The sequence below is a fragment of the Saimiri boliviensis genome, chromosome 12 (assembly GCF_048565385.1).
Source record: "Saimiri boliviensis isolate mSaiBol1 chromosome 12, mSaiBol1.pri, whole genome shotgun sequence".
NCBI lineage: Eukaryota > Metazoa > Chordata > Mammalia > Primates > Cebidae > Saimiri > Saimiri boliviensis.
Window position 1 is genome coordinate 46,583,363 of NC_133460.1, and position 22,955 is coordinate 46,606,317.

The 22,955-nt window shown below is 35.9% G+C and overlaps 1 protein-coding gene across 6 annotated transcripts in view; it reads right to left on the reverse strand.

Annotated features, from left to right (window-relative positions):
- The window catches only part of CTNNA3 (catenin alpha 3), a 1,773,069-nt gene that overhangs the window by 1,303,699 nt on the left and 446,415 nt on the right, over nt 1-22,955 (reverse strand). For all 6 annotated transcript variants that reach the window (XM_074382308.1, XM_003928685.4, XM_074382306.1 and 3 more), the window contains one exon: nt 10,398-10,661. In XM_074382308.1, coding sequence (XP_074238409.1) covers nt 10,398-10,661 — 264 coding nt within the window. The remainder of the gene's footprint in view (nt 1-10,397; nt 10,662-22,955) is intronic.

Sequence of the window (22,955 nt, forward strand, 5' to 3'; positions counted from 1 at the left end):
TAAGTTGTTAAAGGTATGGAACAAAATACCACTAGAAACACAAGGAGAAAATGGAATTTTGCTGTAATGTCAAAGACTTCAACTCACCCCTCTCAAACAGGTGAAATAGAAAACAGGAGTAAGAATGAAGACAATATATTTATTACAATTAAGAACTTTTAGAGAAAGAGAGAATACACATTTTTTCAAATATATATAAATACAACTTTCAAAACAAAGCATGAACTAAGCAACAAAATATATCAATGTTTCCCCCCAAAATTTCCAAACATTTTCCAAATAAAACCTATATTTTCTCTACACAAAAATTCAGTAAAACTAGAAATTATTTTTAAAGGATGACAAAAACAAACATGAAACAATTTTAAAACACCAGAAACCAATTTTTAAATTTTTAAAACACACTTCTAGTAGTATAAGGCAAAAAAAAAACAAAAACAAAAACAAAAAAAAACAAAAAACAAAACAATTAAAACTAACAGCTATTTTTTTAAAAATGCAGATAAAAGTACTGCTTACTAAACATAAGGTGTTCAGAGGAAAACTGACACCGTGAATGAGTTTACAAAAGAAAAAAAAGTAAGAAAAACAGAAAAAAGAGACTAAAAATTAACTCAATAAATGCATTCAAGATACTATAAAAGATCAGCAGATGAACCTAAGAAATTAGAAAGTAGTAGTTAATAAAAATATAAGCAAAATCTAATTAAAATAATTAAATAGTAGTCTTAACTACTAAAAAGAAAAACCTTTACAAAGAAGAAAATAGAAAAAGTCAGATTTTTAAAATTCAAACTAAAAAAAAAAAAAGATATGTGTTCCTAATGTCATTCATTTATTGTCTCTTTTTTGTAAATACCTGTGGAATACAACCTGATGCTTTGATATATGTATGCACTGAGGAATGAGAACATTGTATTTATATATATTTATATATATTTGATGGACAAGTTAATTAATATGTCCATCACCTCACATACTTTCTTGTGTTACCTCTTTTATTGAGGTTTTCTTTGTAGCCTTTGATCCATTTTTGTGGACCCATTTTGGATCCATTTTTCCACAGCTATTTGAAAGGTATGTCTTCTCTCTTGAGTGCAAAGTTCTATATATCAAATCAACTTTTCATATTACATATGGGCGGCTCAATAAACAATAAACAAAAATAAAACCTGTTCTCTTTTGCGGTCCTCTATAAATTTCAACCAGTAGTCAGTGTGACTTATCCACTCCTATTACACAATTTTTCATCAGCTCTCATATTTATTTTTCCTTCATACCTTTTCTCATTTTGTAATGCTCAGTAGGATGCTCCCTGTTTAACACTAAATTAACACGAAAGCTAAACATCATCAAGGACTCAGCATCCAAGAAAGCCCAACTTGTGTCACGTGAGTGAGAATATAAAGGAAGGGTTGTACTAGCTTTTAACATTTGTTTTATGATAGTCTCATCTCCTGAATAAGTATGTAATTTTTTACAATTGGAGGCTTTTTATTTTTACTTCTTTTCTGGCTCCCATGAAGCACATGACAATGTGGAGATCAAGAACAAGTACCTAATAAATATTGATGATTAGCTGATGGTCATGAGACGCATGATACAAACACTATAAGAATTTGTTTTTAAAAATTTGCTCTGGATTCGTTTTGGGTTTTTATCAAGTTTTGGAGAGAGAGAGAGAGAGAAAAAAAAAATTACTATATCTGGCTACCAGAGTTTTCTCCAAGCTTGACATCAGGTCCATGTAATAGCAAGCCTTGAACATTATCTATAATACAATGTACATCATGGATCTCAGAGTCCCAAGAAGCCAAGAGCAAAGTCTAATAATCAGTACTATCCTTGTGTCTTATTTACAAGGCACTCAATCCTTTCTATTTTTAATCATCAAGATAAAGGAGACGTTGTCCTTCTTTTAGATAAATATTTACTAGATGCATTAAAATCTCACACCAGGTTCTGAAACGCCAATTCACTACTTTTTCAATAAATGTTTTAAGCAGTTACTCAATTATATACCTGGCACCTCACTAGGCAGTGACAATATAAATATGAATAAGGCATCATTCTTCTACTCATAGATCTCATCCAATAGGAAACACAGATGCCTGAACAAACGTATTAAACTCAAGACCTAGTTGTTTTCTAACAGTGTCCATCATTTGTTACAAGAGCTATTATTTTGAAAGAGTAATTGCTGGGAAGGCTCATGAAATAGGTGTTCAAGTTATAACTCTTCTAATTCCTGTTTGACTTTATACGAGTTATACAACCTGACAGAAGCGTAGTTTGCTCCTCTATAAAGTACACAATAACTCCTATGTGCTCTACAAGGCAATTTTATGCTAATAATAAAATGTACAGATAAACACACTAAGTAGTATAAATGTAAGATGCTAGTACCTTAAATTTGTATTAAGCCAGTACCTAGCACAAGGCCTCACACAGACATTAATTACACAGGAAATAGATTTAATAAATATTTGTTACATATAAACAGTGTACTGTTGTAGCACTTATTTGCAGATGTATCACCCTTTTTAACACACTTTATTAAATTTAATTAACTGCCTCAAAGCTAAGAGCATGTATGAGTAAAGAATAATAATAATACAACATATATCCATCTACCAACCCAGCTTCAGAAAAGCAATATGCTCAGCAGCTTTAAAGCTCCTGATGTGTCTATGTAACCTGTTTTTCCCCACTCCTACACTCCTCAATTTTGCATAAATCATTCTCTTCCTTCTCTTTATATCTTATTACATATATCTGTACCAGTACCACTAGAAATGTATTGTTTAGTTTTGCTTGTGTGAGCCTTTATATAAAAGTAAAAATGCTGTATGGATTCTTATATGGCTGGCTCTTTTAAGTTCTGTTATCATTCATATTTATGTGTATTACTATAATGTACTCATTTTCATTCATTAGTCTCATGTCTAAGTTTAAAAGGAGTGTTTTTAATTACTCAAATTTAACTATGAAGTTCAGTGTAGAATTTTACAGAACACCTTTATCAAGTTAAGAAAATTCACTTCTATTCCTAGCTTTCTAGAAGTTTGAAATAAATTGAATTTTTCAAACATTTTCTGTATCTACTGAGATTATGTAGTTTTTCTCTTTTAGCTTATTAATGAGATAATTAATGTTGAACTAACATTACATTCCTGGAATAAATTCAACTTTGTCATAACAACGTTTTTATCTAGTGCTAAACAGTTTACTCACATTGTTTAGAATTTTTGCATCTAATTTCATAAATTAGATTGGCATGTGAATTTCCCTCCTTATCTGACCAGTGTAGTGTCATTTCACATTGGCTTCACTGATTTCATATAATTAATTGGAGAGGTTTTTTTTTTTGTTTTTTTTTTTTTTTGCTATTCTCAAGACACTTTTATAATATGTAAATACATTTACATATTCCTGGAAGGGTTTGCAGTATTCTATCAAACTATCTGAGCCTGCTATTTGCTTTCAGTGAAAACTGTTAACCATTAATTCTATTTAATTATTTCATTCATATTGTCTATACTTGAATCAGTTTTGTTAATTTATATTTTCTTAATTTTTCCATTTCATCCAAATTTTCATTTTTATCAGTATAAATGTGTTCATAATAGTCTTTTAGTGTTTTAATATATAATATTTAGTATTTAGTCCTAACTCTGCAGTTATGATTCCTCTTCTGACTTTCACCTGCATGCTGTTTTTTGTCTGCTTTCAGTATTTCCTAATGAATCTCAACAGCAGTTTGTCAATTTTATTGATCTTTACAAAGAATACACTTTTGGCTTTGTTGATCTTCTCTACTCTATCTTTGTTAGTGATTTAATTAATTTCTATTCTTACCTTTACTAATTTTTTTCCTTCTGGGTTTCTTATATTGCCTGTTTCAAACTCCAAGTAGAAACTTAGCCATTAACCTTCAGCTTTCTTCTTTCCTAATATAAGCAATTATAGGTGAGAAATTTTCTTCTATGAACTCCCTTTAGCTTTATCTCTCATTTTATTATTATACATCATTATTTCTCAGTTATAATTATTTTTTACTTTCAGTTACAATTTATTCATTACTCAGGAGTTACACAGATGTGCTTTTCAAAAAAGATTCCAAATAGTAGGATAATTTCACATATTTACCTAAATACATTTCTAGGTGGCCTATATCATTCTAGTGCTTTGAAAATCATTGACTCAGTATGGAGTCCATTTTTGTTAATTTTCCTGTCTCCTTGAAAAGAATTTGTCACAAACTCCTGGTGAATTTATCCTCTTATCAGTAGATAGTAACTGTCATTAGCATTTTTACTAGTTTATAGTTATACCAGCTTTCTTCAGTTAGGATTGTATGAATATCATTTTATCCTTTGACTTTCAAACTTTCTTGATTCTTAAGTTTTAGGTGTGCTTTTCATAAACTGCAGATAGCTATATTTTGTTTTATAGTCTAAGCTGTCAGTCTTGTCTTTAGAGAGTTTAGGTTTTCTTTTTACATTTATTATGTTTATAAGAATATTTGGATTTATTTTATTTTCTACTGTATGTATATCCTTTATCTACAGTGTTTTTTCCTCCATTTTTTTTCTTCTTTTGGACAAACTGTGTTTCTTATTTTCTCACTGCATTTCTCCTTTTCCATGTTTGGAAATTACACAGTCTATGACTACACATTTTTAGTAGTTATTCTAGACATTCTAACACACTTATTAAAATTAATGCCTAATATGTCAATATTTTTATCTTTCCCCCAAAATATATAAAGACCCTAGAACATTTAACTATGATTCTATACATCTTAATTACACACTGTTTCCAGGCACATTCATTCTACATTTTTAATTATACAAAGTACACATAGTTATTAATCCTTTATAAAAAAAGTAATATGTAAGCAATAATAAACCCTTATGTTTACCATTTCCTCTGCTTATAAATTATTGCATTTTGTACCCTTATTGTATAATTTTTTCTTTTTCTTTAATAATTTCCTCAGTGAAAAGTTATAGACAATAAACTAGTCAAGTTTGGGACTGGGTAAAAATACATTTATCTTTTTTCTTGAAAAACAGCTGTATCACGTACTGAATTCAAGGTTAACAGTTATTTTCTCTCTATACTATACTATACCCAGGCTGGTGGAACGCTGGGCAGTTTCAGAATGTGAAAAGCTCTGACTTATAAACTGAAGTAACAGTAAATCCCACCTCATTCCCAAGGTTGTAACAGAAGATTCGAAACAAACATCCCTTTCTAGCCACACACAAATAACTGCAGTCTAGTGATAGGACTCTACCTATCCCTAGAAGCAGTTACTGAACATCCAGGGGTACAAATCCTTCCCATGATTCAAGGGTCTGGTCCATCAAGGAGAACATATGAGGAGAACATATGGCATCTCTGATACTTTACATTGGGAAAATTTGCTGGATATGTTCTTTTATTTAATAGTGATTTATTGAGCACCTACAAAAAAAAAAATTTTTTTTTTTTGGCTACAGCCAGAAAAATTTATTTTAAAATAGAAACATACAACACAATGATTTCACTATCTAGTAGCATTCATGTGTAAGAACTCAGCTATCATTGATAGGTAACCAGTCATCATTCACAGATAACTCTTTTTCCCTATTTTAAAAATATTCTTCTGTTCTTTGGTGTTCTTCAGTTTCATTATGATAGGTGTAGATATAGGTTTCTTTACATATACCTTACTTGGGATTTACTGGGCTTCTTAACTAAAGAGAATCGTGAATTCCATCAGTTCTAGGAAATTCTCAGTATCTGTTTTACACTTCTCTCTCTTCTGCATTTTATATTATAGTATTTTACAACTTGTCGTGACATATATCTTAACTAGTTTTCAAAAAATATTTTTTACTTCTGTTTATTTCTGTGGGAAACTCAAAGTAACCTCTTCAAATATCTTTCAGATCACCAATTTTCTAATCTAATCGCCTGTTTTGCCTAACCTTTGAATTTTTCATCATTGTGTTTTTCATTTTACATAGCTCTGCCTGGTCAATTTTGACGGTCTTTTGTTCCTTCAACATATTTATTAGGGAATAATGCATATTAAAAATACTAACTTTTTCAGTCTTAGAATTTCTGTATCTACAGTGTTTACAGATCTGATTCTATAGTCTGTTCTTTCTATGAAGTTCTTAAGATAGCTTATTTGTGTGCCTCGTGAAAACCATCTTCCTTGGATCTGTATGAGAATTTTTTGAAAGCTGTTCATAAAGTGCAGAAAGAATCTGAGTTTCCTTCTGGCAGATCTCTGGAGGTACTGCCAGGATAAGACAATTTTAAATTAGATTTTTGGATGGGGTTTTAGAGGCTACACAGATAATATGAATGCTAACCCGAAGTCCAGATAACAACTGGCCTATGGCTAGAAAATTCCAAAATGGATTCTGTTCCTTTTTCGGAGCTTCCCAGAGCCAAGGCTATGCTAATCAAGTTCTCCCAATATCTCCTGCTATTCAGGTTAGTGTTTTTTTGTTTTTTTGTTTTTTCTTTTTTTTCATTTATCCGATAAGGTGGTCAAATTTTAGATTCCTAGTTATATGCAAATGTACCTTATGTGACTTTCCAATTGGCAGGATGCAGAATTTATCTTTTGTTTTCAGTTCATAGTCTTTCAAAATTGAAGCTCCAGGTCATAATTGAAAAGCAATTCCCTCACCCTCCAGCACAATCCTGGCATTGACTTCCTAGTTTGGATTTTGTGCTTTTTGTATCAGCCTCAAATAATTTCTGTAATTCAGTTATCAGATTATTTATCTCTATAAAAATATTTTCTTCATCTCTTTTAGTTGTTACAGTTCACTATATCTCTAGAAACCAAAGCATTTTTTAAATCATATTAATGTGCTTCTAGATACCAGTAATGTCTATTTCTTCTTTAGCTTCTAAATGATAACCTGATTGACAGAGGTCCTGTTTTCTCCTTAAGTGTAAGAACATAAGGAGTATCTTCCCCAAAATTATTATCCTTAGTAAAAGACAGAGTACCTTGGGAGTAACAGGGAATCTTGACTAAGGCTGGACAGCTGCTGAGAGGAGAGAAAAAAAATTATATATATTTTTTTTCTCTCTCTCTCTCTTTCTGCTGCCTTATCACAGAAAAGATTCTGAGTAGCATATCACTTAGATGTGCTTCTGGTGGTTTCCATCAATATAAATTCATGGCCTGATTAAAAGTTAAAGTAGAGCCATATACTCCAAAATACATCCACTTTCAGTCAGAGGAAGGAGAAAAAAAATAAGGGTAAGGAAAAAATGCTCTTTAAAATGATATGCCATATTCTTATATTCATTCATTCATTAATTCATTGATATTTACCTAGCACTTACCACATCTGGGGCATTATCCTAGGTGCTGGAAATACAACAGTAAACAAAGACTACATGAATGATGATACATGAATGTCCAAAAAAAAAATAAAAGTGAATATGATAGCTCTTTGAAAATAAGAAAATACTACATACATATCATTTGTTATTCTTCTGTACCACAATTATGACAGCTGCTTTTTCCCTCCTCACAGGAGAAAATATGTCTTAACGGACTTGGAATTTTCAAAGCAATTTTTACTGGCAAAGTTTCTTGCTTCATAACATTTTCAAAATTCTCTTCATCTAAAATTTGACACTTCTCAACTCTTATTCAGTCACAAATACAGAAGAAAAACTCTATAATTCACATTGGCCTTTCCAACAAATCAATTGATTTAGCCAGTACAGTGGTCTGATCCAACTTCTATTTTCTCCACTCATAAATTTCAGGTTTCATACTCATACCCAGCCAAGGGCCAGAATGAAAAATTTAACAACAGCTACAGCATGGTTGTTGAGTAAGCACTCTGATACATTTCCACACTATAAACATTTAATGAGACTTGCTCCCAACAGAGTGTTTACAACATCAATTTACTTCATAGTATTATATTTGCAGGAGCAAAATAGAGCAAAGGTTATTTTGGGTCCTTTACCAATACAGCTTCCTGTAAATAATGAAAAGTGCAACCATTTAATTTACCAAATCATTAAAAAAGGTTAAATGCTCAATAAATTCTGCTTTATCTAGCTCAGACAGCCACAGCAGCTATTTGTAACTTGGATATAAAAAATATAGAAAACTTAGACATTTTTTTTACTAGCTTGCACATCTGTATTTTTGACTGGAACTAAATTTCAAAGGTTGTTCAGACAGTTTAGAATCCTCAATAGGATCTCAGAGAAATATCTTTTGGACCCCCTCCCAGCTCATGCAGAAGTGAGTGTGCCTTTCTTGAGAAAGAGAACACTCTATTGTCATGCTTATGCCGACTCCCATCGAAGTTACACACACACATGCGCACACACACCACACACTTACACACATACACACACACCACACACATGCTTTCTTCTCCTCTCCAACCACCGCCATGTTGTGCCTGTAACAGTCACTTTCAACTAAAGTGAGAAAAAAGAAGAGGTCTCAGATGGAGAAACAATTTGGAAATGTCTTCGATAATCCTAAAATATAGAACGCATTGTCTGAGATAAACTGGAGCTCTTATGGGAGCATTCTTTGACAGAACTGTGTTTAGCACTGTGAAAAATTTGTCATACACGTTGAGTGTTGCTAATCTAAAAATCTGAAATTCAAAATGTTCCAAAATCCAGTATTTTTTGAATGTCAATGTGATGGCACAATGGGAAAATTCAGCACCTAACTTCATGTGACAGGTCACAGTTAAAACACAGTCAAAACTTCATTTCAGGCACAAAATTATTTAAAAAGTTGTGTAATACTACCTTTGGGCTATGTGTATTGGATGTATATGAAATATAAGTAATTTCATGTTTCACATCAATCCCATTCCCAAGATAAGTCACTAGGTATACACAAATATTCCAAAATCCAAAAAATTCCAAAATCCAAACCACTTCTGGTCCCAAGCATTTCAGACAAGGGATATACAACCTGTATGATCCTATCCATCTGCCCTAGCAAATTTCAACATGCTACACTCGACACTTCCCAAATACAGACGACAGATGGTGACCGACTTGACTTAACGATGGTTCAAGTTATAATTTTTTCTAGCTTTGTCATGGAGCAAAAATGACACATATTCAGTATGTACGTATAGTGTTGCAGGCCCCTAAAGGTCATACCTGCATCCAGTGACTGAAAGAGACATACAGGCCTGGCCATTTCTGCCTGACAAGGAATACTCTGGAAGGCAATGCTCTCACCAGAGCTCCCGGTTGACTGGCCTAGGCTGTCTAGCTCTTAGGTAGACTTCTTCCATCCAGTCCTGCTCCCTCCCTCTTTCCTTCCCAAATGTAATACCTTGTTTTCCAAATTTCATTCTGTGTGTGATTCTGGAGAAGCCAGCCCACAACACTAGTCATGACTCCTTCCTCTCTCACATGTCCCACACGCATTCTGTGAAAATTTGCTTGATGCTACTTACAAAATTTAGCACTGATGTCCACTAACACCACCCTAGTCAAAACTAAACTATGAGGTGGTTCTCGTAAAGTGTACAAATGGAACCTGGGTTACTACAATAGCCTCTGGCCTGGTGTTTCAGTACCTCCCATTGCTCTCCTTCAGTCGATGTTCCTTATGCAACCATCACAGCCCTTTCAAGACACAAGTCTCAGTGGGTCACACCTTTGTTTACAACCTTATAGTGTATTCCCATGTAACTTGGAGTAAAAGCCAAAGTCCTTAAAGGCATACACAGTTCTCATTGGTTGGTTCTCTCACCCTAGCTCCTACATCACCTTGCTCTCTCTACCCCGACATCGTGGTTTTCATGTTGTCACTTAAACACTGGGAACATACCTTCAAGCCTTTGCTCTAGATCTTCATCTGCTTGATTCCCGAACTCTTTCAATGCCTTGGCAATACCTCACCTTCTCAATGTAACATATTATACAATTCAGTTCTCTACAATGTTTGTTGGTTTTATTTTTTGTCTATAAACACCAGCTAAAATGTAAAAACTTGTCAATGGCAGTGATCAGATATGTGCCAAGCATATAAAACAGTAATGCCAATGAGTATTTGAGGACCAAATAAATCTTATGCTCATAAGTTGATCTAAAACAACCTCAGCATTTCAATCTAATTAACAATTCCACTTCAGATTCATTGGTTTCCTTGGCAGAGATGTACCAGAATGAGACGTATACTAATAGAGCATTTTCCTATTAATCAATTCTTTGAAAGACTCAAGGTGATAGAGACTAATCTGGATTTTTTATTTTCTCATGCTCTAAACTCCAATATGTTGATCTTCTTCTGTTTATTATTATTATTATTATTACTACTACTACTATTGTATTGGGTCATCAAATCACACTTCATCTTTCTCCTGACTTACCTCCAGCTCATCAAGGGCACTTCCCAGGGTTGCTGTCTGAGGTTCTGGTAGGGCTGTCATATTCTGGATGCCTTGTGAAGCATTTGAAATTACATTGAGAGCATTCTGAATTTCTTCACAAACTGTGTCCTTGCTTGCTTTGAGTGAAGCAACATCAGAATGCTCCAAACAAGCTGAACAAATTGAATGCAAGAGGGGAGAGTTCTCCTTCAATGAGGCTCGAGCTCCTGCAATTTCATCCCTCTGATTTGGAGATTTTAAGTCCTGAGAAGAAAAATGCAAAGAGTGGTATTTTACAGTGGGTTATGGAAGAAATACTTAAATAAAAAGCTTTATTTTTTAGTAAGTGTAAATGAAAAGATAATAGACACCAAGAAGTCAGCTCTAAGTTATAATCAAGGGCATCTATATTTTCTACATTCCTTCAGATTCTGTTAAAAAGTCTACAGTAGAAAAGATGACACAGTTAACAAGTAAAGGTCCCAGTAGTGCAGATGTGTAAAGATCTACTACTATTGAGTCAAATCTTTTGTCAGTTAAATCCTTATAAGTAGCTAAAATACTCTGGCATTCGAATTATTAAGGGTATGATAAGAGCTTGAATTACAAGGATGCTGATTACCTCTTTCCGCAGATGTTGATAATTGCATTTAACCTTTTCATTAAAATGAAACCAATTAAGAACAATTAAATGAAACCTCCCATCATTCAGCTATTTCTCTTTCGATTTTCAGAAATACTAACAAATTAATCCTATATCATTCTTTCTTTGACATTTTTCCAACAATTATTACTAAACATTTAGCATATTCTAGCCCTTGTGCTAGACGCCAGTGTACAGATGTGAAAAATCCTACAAAGACCTTCTTCTTTCTTTCAGGGGGAAAGGACCCATAGACAAATAATAAACTATATAAACAAATATACAAGATAATTTCAGGTGACAATAAATGCTACAAAGAAAACACAGAAGTCAGTATCATAAACACCGACTTGAAAAGAGAAAGCTGCTTTAGGTTGAATGGTCAGAGAAGGTTTTCCTGCAGAGATGACAATTTGCAGTATATATAAAGAGAGTGCATTACATTGGAGGGAAGAGAGGAAAGAGAATGTCCTATCTAAGTGGCAGGTGACCAGAACTAGCTCAACATACAAGGAAAAAATCTGGCAAGGGCTTAATCAAGTGATGAGGGTTAACATCATCAGCAGTATCACATGGATATCATGTACCCCTTGACATACTGTGACAAGAAAAGTATGCCATTTCTGTGGTATCCTCTACAGAAACTCATAGCTCCAGTCTAAGCATGAAAAAAGAGACAAACAAATGAAATTCGTGAACTTCCTAAATGATGTCTGGGCAGTGTTGCTCAAGACTATTAACGTCATGAAAAACAGGAGATTGATTGACAAACTGTCACACAACAGAGAAGATTGGGCAGACATACCAAATTCAATGTGGTACTAAGGATTAGATCCTGGAATGGAAAAAGGGTTCATAAAAAAACTGGTGAAACCCAAAAACCATTATTAATAGATAATAGCAATGCAATGGTATCCATTTCTTTATAGTGGAAAATATAAGATACAGTATTAACAGTGGAGAAAACGGGAAAAAAAAAGGTAAATGGGAACGCTCTGTACCACCTTTGCAACTTTTCTGTATATCTAAAATTATTCCTAAATTAAAACTTCAGTTAGGCCAGGCTCGGTGGCTCAAGCCTGTAATCCCAGCACTTTGGGAGGCCGAGGCGGGTGGATCACGAGGTCGAGAGATCGAGACCATCCTGGTCAACATGGTGAAACCCCGTCTCTACTAAAAATACAAAAAATTAGCTGGGCATGGTGGCACGTGCCTGTAATCCCAGCTACTCAGGAGGCTGAGGCAGGACAATTGCCTGAACCCAGGAGGCGGAGGTTGCGGTGAGCCGAGATTGTGCCATTGCACTCCAGCCTGGGTAACAAGAGCGAAACTCTGTCTCAAAAAAACAAACAAACAAACAAACAAAACAAAAAAAAAAACTTCAGTTAAAAAAAAAGTTAACTCAAGGGACATTTACAATAGTTAATGTACTTCATATACAATATCTCATGTCATCTTCATAAAAACTCATGAGAGATTTCTTTATTCCCATTTTAAAACTCAGAAAACTAAGGTTTCAAAAACGAAGTTTCTTAGCCAAATGGCAGAGCTAGACGGCGGTATTTCTTGTATTGTAACCCCAATCAATATAATTTACAGGCTCTTATCCTAAAAAATATGTGATATTCTTCCCTACATAGGAAAAATTTCTTATTTGCTACACAGAATGAGGACTTGTATTTGTATAAAATTATGTAGCTTATAAAGTGCTTCTACATAGTATCTTATTGATCATCACAATTATCTGAGGGAATGAGGCTGCCATTATTAGTCCCATTTTAACTAAACAGGAGTTTTGTGTAAAGAGATAGAAACTAGTAAAAGAATTGAGATCTAAACTTAAGTCTACTGATTGCAAATGTTATGCTTTGTTCACAAGGCTCTGCTACTCTGGGAATTATATTGCCTGAGGTTAATAAATGGCTTGTGCTACTATATTTTTAGTTCCTTCCCTTCTGAAAATAAAGGTTGTCTGCTTCTTCACACAGACTCTGGAGAGATTAGCTTCATTACAAAATATAGGGAGGACAGTTAGAAGTAGCTATCAACCCACTGTTCATACTCACTAATTACCCAAGAAAAGACATTCTGTGGTTTGCTTGGCTTGCTGTGACTTCCCCTCTGTATATATGGTCTGGGTTTTAGTTTCAGCTCTGTCATTAGCCCTATGAGATGGGTAAGTCATATCCTCTTTCAGTGTCTGTCTTTCTATCTGTAAAACTGGGATAATGATACTTCTGCCAACCTTCTCACAAGATTCAGTACATAGCACATCAGAAATGGAATATAAGTGGAAAATAGAACAAAAGTTACATGGAATTGATTTATTCCTTACATTTGTCAAACGTGATGTACTGTTTTTGTACTGTGATAATCTTACTGATTTTTCTATTGCCCACAATGCTACAAACTCCACCTGCAATCATCAGTGTAACTTAGAGGATAAATCATTTAATATTTAGAAAGGATGTATAGCTCCTCAGATGAATAATAATTAAAAGTATAAATATTCAGAAAGAGCTAAAGCAAATTCTCTAATATTATTGTATAATCACAACTGAATACATAATTTCCTCTGAAGTGACCTATACATTATGCTTCTTTATTTAGAATGACAGTGTCAAAGTTTAGGTTGTTTCTGAAAGGTAAAAATCTTGAACATAGATTATAACCAAGAAGGCTAAAGTAAAAATTATTTCTTTTGCTCTGATGGTGGCAATGTGTAATCTGATGGTAAATTGTGGTAACTTTAGTGCGTGGGGACTTTGAAATGTTAAAAATACAAATGTATTTTGACTTCGGAGCCTATGCTTTGTCATCTCTGCCCAAGGCAATTACAGAATCCATAATGAGCCCAAATAGCAAATCTTTTAAGCCTGCAAAAAAAGGACTAGATCAGTGAACATAACAAAAGTAACAGTACAGCAGTGGACAGGGGAAAAGGGGCAGGTTGCAGAGTTTATGTAAGGAAAATTGACAAGGCATGACCATTTCTCCCAAAGAATATCATGCATGATAAACTTAATGTAGTAAATAGGCATACAGATGAAAGAGAAATTAGTGACTGTCACCTCCTAAACATACGTGTGGTAGTGGTGTTTGTGGTTGTTTTATTTTAACTGATGATACCGTAGGTTCAAAGGTTCATAGGTTGTTCATTTACCCTAAAATTTTACACCAGGTCAATATAGGAATTAAATAGGAAAGTTAATCAGGGATTTCTTTGGATAGAGAAGTATAAAGAAATCAGCTCCTCAAGGATTGATACTTATTTAAAATCTTTTTTTAAATGCTCCAGAAGAAAGCTCACAGGAGATTTCCAAGTTAAGAAAACATTAAATGTTTCCAGCTGACAAAGAAACACACAGATGGGATTTAAAAAGACCTTACAAGTCTGTGCAAGTGGGTAGAGAAGTAACATGTGAGTTTTAACCCTGGCAAGAGAACAAAATATATTTAGGAATATTATTTTAAAAAATAAAAATGGAGGGCTTTAAACTATCAGTTAATTAATTCAACCATTTGTTCAACCTCTACTATGTTGAGCCTCTCCTATGCTGATCCTCAACATTGTATCAAGGCAGCGTGCTAAACGTTGGAAGTGCAAAGATAAAGATCAGGACTGAAGACAAATAAACACATTTATATTAAAACCAAAATAGCGTTACTCACAGCATAGAGGACAGTTTCTCAGCCGGAAAATTTATCAGAGAAGGTGAATCTTTTTTCCAGCTTTATTGAGGTATAATTAACAAAAAATGTGTATATTCAAGGTATACAACATGATGCTTTCACATACCTATACGTATACATTGTGTAATAATTACTACACTCAAATTAATTAATGCATCCATCCACCCTGTTGCCCCTTGCCTTTGTGTGTATGAGCTGTCAGGACACGTAAGATCTACTCTCTCAGCAAATTTCAAGTAAGCAATACAGTATTATTAACTATCTTCACCATGTTGTGAGTTAGGTCCCCAGAATTATTCATCTTATAATTGAAAGTATATACCCTTTGACCAACATGTCCCCATCTTTTTCACACGCCAACCCCTGGCAACCATGGTAAAACTGCTTCTGTGAGTTTGACTTGTTTACATTCCACATATAAATACCATCATACAATACTTCTCTTTCTATATCTGGCTTATTTGACTTAGCAAAACGTCCTTCAGTTTCCTCCAAGTTGTCATAAGTGGCGAGATTTCAGAGAAGGTGAATCTTAAACAGTTAAGTAGAAGTTATCCCAATGAAGTAGGACCCACAGACCCTTCGAAGGAAGCAGACTGCTCCTGCAGGATCTGGGAGACACCCCAAATACTGTGAGTGCCCCAATTGCAGAAGTGGGAAAGGCAGAAGTGTATTCTTCTGAATACACGCTGCCACTGGAGAAACTGAAGGTCAGTTTGCGGGAGAAGTTTCCAACCTTACCTAGGGCAGTCAACTTAGAGAGCCGAGCCAAGCAAAATACAAGGGTAGAGAAAGCAGCAGAAAGTCCCCTGGAACTTGCCAGGTCCCTAATCAGGCCGTTCCTGCATGGCACCACAGGAATCCATTGAGGGCAGCCAAAGGAGTGGGGCCAGTGGGGTGGTGGCCGGGGAAGCACCACAGGGAGAAGGAAATTTCCAGCTGAACTTTGTAACCATTTAAACAAGGGGAGAAGCCTCTTGGTCAGAACTTGAGGGAGAGTGTAAATCCAGTGTGCAGACTCCACAGGCAGAAGAAGAACCAGGTACTTTTCTTTTGAAGGTGGGAGGCAGTTAACCTGGGGCAAATTCTCAAGCCCGGCTTGCCCACCATCTGGAAACAGACTCAGGGCTGTTGAGGGGCACAGTGGGAGTGAGATCAGCCTTCAGTTTGCATGGAAGCTGGGTGAGGCCTGTGATGGCCAGCTTTCCCCCAATTCCCTTACAACTGGGATGACTCAGCAGAGGCAGCCATAATACTCTTAGGTGCACAACTCCATTGACCTGGGAATCTCACCCCCATACCCCACAGTAGCTGCAGCTAGACCCACCCAAGGAGAATCTGAGCTCAGATATGCCTAGCTCTGTCCCCATCTGATGGTCCTTCTCTACCAACCCTGGTAGTTGAAGACAAAGGGCATACGATCTTGGGAGTTCTAGGGCCCCACCCACTGCCAGTTCCTCTGCATACCACCACAGCTTATGCTATCTAGAAAGCACCACCTCCCAGCAGGTGGCCAACTAACACAAAAATAGAGCATTAAATCACCAAAGCTAAGAATCCTCATGGAGTCCACTGCACACCCCTGCCACTTCCACCAGAATAGGCACTGGTATCCACAGCTGAGAGACCCGTATATGGTTCCTATCACAGGACTCTGCGTAGATAACCCATACTACCAGCCCCGACCAGGGTAGACTTGCTGGGTAGCTAGACCCAAAAGACAGATAACAATCACTGCAGGTCGGCTCACAGGAAGCCACATTCATAGGGAAAGGGTGAGAGTACTACATTAAGGGAACACCCGATGGGACAAAAGAATCTGAAAAACAGCCTTCAGCCCTAGTTCTTTCCTCTAACAGAGCCTACCCAAATGAGAAAAAAAAAAAAAAAAAAAAAAAAAAAAAACAGGAAAAAAAAAAGTCTGGTAATATGACAAAACAAGGCTCTTTAACACCCCCAAAAAGCAAACTAGTTCACCAGCAATGAAGCCAAACCGGGAAGAAATCCCTGATTTAGCTGAAAAAGAATTCAGCAGATTCATTATTAAGCTAATCTGGGAGGCACCAGAAAAAGATGAAACCTAATGCTAGAAAATCCAAAAAACAATACAAGAAGTGAAAGGAGAAATATTCAAGGAAATAGAAAGCTGAAAGAAAAAACAATCACAAATTCAGGAAACACTGGACACACTTACAGAAATGCAAAATTCTCTGGAAAGTCTCAGCAATGAAATTGAATAAGTAGAAGAAAGAAATTCAGAGCTGAAAGACAAGGCCTTTCAAATTAACCCAATCGAACAAAGACAAAGAAAAAAAGTAAGAAAATATGAACAAAGCCTCCAAGAAGTCGGATTATGTTAAAAGACCAAACCTAAGAATAATATGTGTTCCTGAGGAAGAAGAGAATCCTAAAAGCTTGGAAAACATATTTGGGGAATATTCAACTTCCCTGGCCTTGCTAGAGATCTAGACACCCAAATACAAGAAGCACAGAGAACACCTGGGAAATCCATCACAACAAGATCATTGCCTAGACACACTGTCATCAGGTTATCCAAAGTTAATGAAGGAAAGAATCTTAAGAGCTGTGAACCAGAAGCACCAGGTAACCTATAAAGAAAACCTATCAGATTAAGAGCAGATTTCTCAGCAGAAACCCTATAAGCAAGAAGCAACTAGGTCCCTATCTTCAGCCTCAAGAGACAATTATCAGCCAAGAATTTTGTATTCAGCAAAACTAAGCATCATATATGAAGGAAAGATGCAGTCTTTTTTTTTTTTTTTTTTTTTGAGACGGAGTTTCGCTCTTGTTACCCAGGCTGGAGTGCAATGGCGCGATCTCGGCTCACCGCAACCTCCGCCTCCTGGGTTCAGGCAATTCTCCTGCCTCAGCCTCCTGAGTAGCTGGGATTATAGGCACGCGCCACCATGCCCAGCTAATTTTTTTGTATTTTTAGTAGAGATGGGGTTTCACCATGTTGACCAGGATGGTCTCGATCTCTTGACCTCGTGATCCACCCACCTCGGCCTCCCAAAGTGCTGGGATTACAGGCTTGAGCCACCGCGCCGGGCCAAGATGCAGTCTTTTTAAGACAAACAAATGCTGAGAGAATTCGCCATTAGCAAGCCATCACTATAATAACTGCTAAAAGGAGCTCTGATCTTGAAACAAATCCTAGAAACACATCAAAACAGAACCTCTTTAAAGCATAAATCACACAGGACCTATAAAACAAAAATACAACTTAAAAAGCAAAAACAAACAAAAACCAAAGTACACAGGCAACAAATAGCATGATGAATGCAATGGTACCTGACATCTCAATACTAACATTGAATATAAATGGCCTAAACACTCCACATTTAGGAAGCAGCAGATGGTTGGTGAGTTCTCCACAGAACCACAGAATGCATAAGAACTCACCAACCAACTATCTGCTACGTTTAGAAGACTCACCTAACACATGAGTCACATAAACTTAAAGTAAAGGGGTGGAAAAGGCATTTCATGTAAATGGATACCAAAAGCAAGCAGGGGTAGCTATTCTTATATCAGACAAAACAAACTTTAAAGCAACAGCAGCTAAAAAAAACAAAGAGGGACATTATATAATGGTAAAAGGCCTTGTCCAACAGGAAAATATCACAATCCTAAACATATATGCACCTAAAATTGGAGCTCCCAAATTTATAAAATAATTGCTAATATACCTAAGCACTGAGACAGACAGCAACACAATAATAGTGGGGGACTTCAATACTCTACTGACAGTATAGACAAGTAAAAAAGACAGAACATCAATAAAGTAACAAGACAGAAAGTCAATAAAGGAACAATCAATGTAAACTATACCTTGGAACAAATGAACTTAAGAGATATATACAGAACATTTCATCCAAGAACCACAACATATACATTTTATTCAACAGCACATGGAAACTTCTCCAAGATGATAGGCCACAAAATGAGCCTCAATAAATTTAAGAAAATTGAAATTATATTAAGCACTCTCTCAAGCCACAGTTGAATAAAACTGGAAATCAACTCCAAAAGGAGCCTCCAAAACCATGCAAATATATGGAAATTAAATAACCTGTTCCTGAATGAGCATTGGTTCAAAAATGAAATCAAGATGAAGATGTAAAAATTCTTCAAACTGAACAATAATACTGACACAATTTATCAAAACCTCTGGGATTTGGCAAAGGTGGTGTTAAGAGAAAAGCTCACAGCCCTAAATGCCTACATCAAAAAGACTGAAAGAGCATGAACTGATGCTCAACAATCACACCTCAAGGAATTAGAGAAACAAGAACAAATCAAACTCGAACCCAGCAGAACTCAATGTAATTGAAACAAAAAATACAATGAAATGAAACAAAGAGTTGGTTATTTGAAAAGATAAATAAAATTGATTAGCAAGACTAACCAAGTAAAGAAGAGAGAAAATCCAAATAACCTCATTAAGAAACAGGAGGTATTACAACTGATACCACTGAAATACAAAGATCATTCAGGCTACCATGAATACCTTTATGCACATAACTAGAAACCTAGAAGAGATAGATAAATTCCTGGAAACATACAGCCCTCCTAGCTTAAATCAGGAAGAATTAGATACCCTGAACAGACCAATAACAAGCAATGAGATTGAAACAGTAATTAATAAATTACCAACAAAAAAAGTCCATGACTTCACAGCAGAATTCTACCAGATATTCAAAGAAGAATTGGTACCAGTCCTTTTGACACTATTCCACAAAATAGAGAAAGAAGGAACCCTTCCTAATTCATTTTATGAAGCTGGCATCACACTAATACCAAAACCAGGAAAAGATATAAACAAAAAAAGAAAATTATGCATTGATATCCTTGATGAACATAGATCCTAAAATCCTTAACAAAGTACTAGCTAACCAAATCCAACAACATATCAAAAAGATAATCCACCATGATCAAGTGGGTTTCATACCAGAGATGCAGGGATGTTTTAACATATGCAAGTCAACAAATGATACACCATATAAACAAAATTAAAAACAAAAGTCACATGATCATCTTAATAGATGCAGAAAAAGCATTTGACAAAATCCAGGATACCTTTATGATTAATACTCTTGGAAAATCGGCATACAAGGAACATACCTCAATGTAATAAAAGCCATCTATGAAAAACCCAGAGCCAACATTATACTGAATGGAGGAAAGCTGAAAGCATTCTCTGAGAACTGGAACAAAAAAAGGATGCCTACTCTCACCACACCACTGCAACATAGTACTGGAAGTCCTAGCCAGAGCAATTACACAAGAGAAAGAAAGAAAGAAAAGGCATCCAAATCAGAAAAGAGGAAGTCAAACTGTCACTATTTGCTGATACGATCATTTACCTTGAAAACCCTAAAGACTCCTCCAGAAAGCTCCTGGAACTAAAAGAATTCAGCAAAGTTGACGGATACAAGATTAATGTGCAAGTCGGTATCTCTTCTATACACCAACAGTGACAAAGTGTAGAATCAAATCAAGAACTCAACCCCTTTTACAATAGCTACAAAAATAAAATAAAATAAAATAAAATACTTACGAATATAGGTAACAAAGGAGTCAAAAGACCTCTGCAAGGAAAACTACAAAAAAACTCCTGAAAGAATACACAGATGAGGCCGGGCGCGGTGGCTCAAGCCTGTAATCCCAGCACTTTGGGAGGCGAGGTGGGTGAATCCTGAGGTCAAAAGATCGAGACCATCCTGATCAACATGGTGAAACCCTGTCTCTACTAAAAATACAAAAAATTAGCTGGGCATGGTGGCGCGTGCCTGTAATCCCAGCTACTCAGGAGGCTGAGGCAGGAGAACTGCCTGAACCCAGGAGGCGGAGGTTGCAGTGAGCCGAGATCACTCCAGCCCGGGTAACAAGAGCGAAACTCCGTTTCAAAAAAAAAAGAATACACAGATGAAACAAACAAATGGAAACACATCCTATGCTCATGGAAGGATAGAATTGATATAGTGCAAATGATCACACTGCCAAAAGAAATCTATAAATTTAATGCAATCCCTAGCAAAATACTACCATCATTCTTCACAGAATTAGAAATAACAATTCTAAAATTCATATGGAACCAAAACAGAGGCTGCATGGCCAAAGCAAGACTAAGCACAAAGAACAAATCTGGAGGCATTGCGCTACCTGATTTCAAACTGTAAGGCCATAGACATGAAAACAGCATGATACTGGCATAAAAATAGGCACACAGACCAATGGAAGAGGATAGAGAACCCAGAAATAAACCCAAATACTTAGTGCCAACTGATCTTTGACAAAGCAAACAAAAACACAAAGTGGGGAAAGGACACCCTTTTCAACAAATGGTGCTGAAATAATTGGCTAGCCACATGTAGGAGAATGAAACTGGACCCTCATCTCTCACCTTATAAAAAAAGCAATTCAAGATGAATTAAGGACTTAAATCTAAGACCTGAAACTAAAAATTCTAGAAGATAACATTGAAAGACCCCTTCTAGACATCGGCTTAGGCAAGGATTTCATGACCAAGAACCCAAAAGCAAATGCAATAAAAACAAAGATAAATAGTTGGGACTTCGTTAAACTAAAAAGCTTTTGCATGGCAAAAGGAACAGTCAGAAGAGTAAACAGACAACCCACAAAATGGAAGAAAATCTTCACAATCTGTAATCTAACAAAGACTAATATCTAGAATCTAAAATGAACTCAAACAAATCCGTAAAACATAAACAATTCCATCAAAAAGTGGCTAAGAACATGAACAGACAATTCTCAGAAGAAGATATACAAATTGCCAACAAACATATGAAAAAATACCCAGCATCACTAATGATCAGAGAAATGAAAATCAGAAACACAAGGTGATACCACTTTACTCCTGCAAGAATGGCTATAAGCAAAAAATCAAAAAACAGTAGATACTGGTGTTGATGTGGTATGTGTGGAAATCTAAACTAGTACCGCTGCTATAGAAAACAGCATGGAGATTCCTTAAAGAACTAAAGGTAGAACTACCAGTTGACCCAGCAATCCCTCTAGTATCTACCCAGAGGAAAAGAAGTCATTAGACAAAAAAGATACTTGCACACATATGTTTACAGCAGGACAATTCACAATTGTAAAATCATGAAAACAACCCAAATGCCTATCAATCAACAAGTGGATAAAGAAACTTTGTTCTCTCTCTCTCCCTCTCTCTCTCTCTCTCTCTCTCTCTCTCTCTGTGTGTGTGTGTGTGTGTGTGTGTGTGTGTGTGTATTTTTGTGGCTGAGTAGCATTCCATATATATATATATGATGGAATGCTACTCAGCCATAAAAAGGAATAAATTAACAGCATTTGCAGGGACCTAGATGAGCTTGGACACTATTATTCTAAGTGCAGTAACTCAGGAATGACAAACCAAACATCATATGTCCTCATTGATATGTAGGAGCTAAGATATGAGGATGCAAAGGCATAAGAATGATACACTGGACTTTGGGGACTTGTGGGGGGAAGTGTGGGAGGGGGTCAAGGGATAAAAGGCCCTAAATATGGTGCAGTGTATACTGCTCAGATGATAGGTGCACCAAAATCTCAAAAGTTACACTAAAGAACTTATGTAAGTAGCCAGGTAAGGTGGCTCATGTCTGTAATCACAGCACTTTGGGAGGCTGAGGTGGGTGGATCACGAGGTGAAGAGATCAAGACCATCCTGGCCAACATGGTGAAACCCCGTCTCTACTAGAAAATTCAAAAATTAGCTGGGCATGGTGGCTCATGCCTGTAGTCCCAGCTACTCAGGAGGCTGAGACAGGAGAATTTCTTGAATCCAGGAGGTGGAGGTTGCAGTGTTCTGAGATCGTGCCACTGCACTCCAGCCTAGTGACAGAGAGAGACTCCATCTTAAAAAAATAAAAATAAAAATAAATGAAAAAAAGAACTTATGTAACCAAACCCGGCATGTTCCCCAATAACTTACAGAAAAATTTAAAAATAAAAATAAATAAATTCAAACATTGCCTAAGTAAAATAGAAAGAAAAAAAATGAAGTCATCTCCACGAGCAATGCAAAACAAAACAGCATGTGGAAAGGCCTGAAACATGAAGAGGCAAGGAATGTGCAGGTCACTGCAGGTGATGTCACCAATACAGGAAACCTAAGCACGAATGGTGATGAATCCAGCAGGAAAGGTAGGCAAGAGACATTTCACATG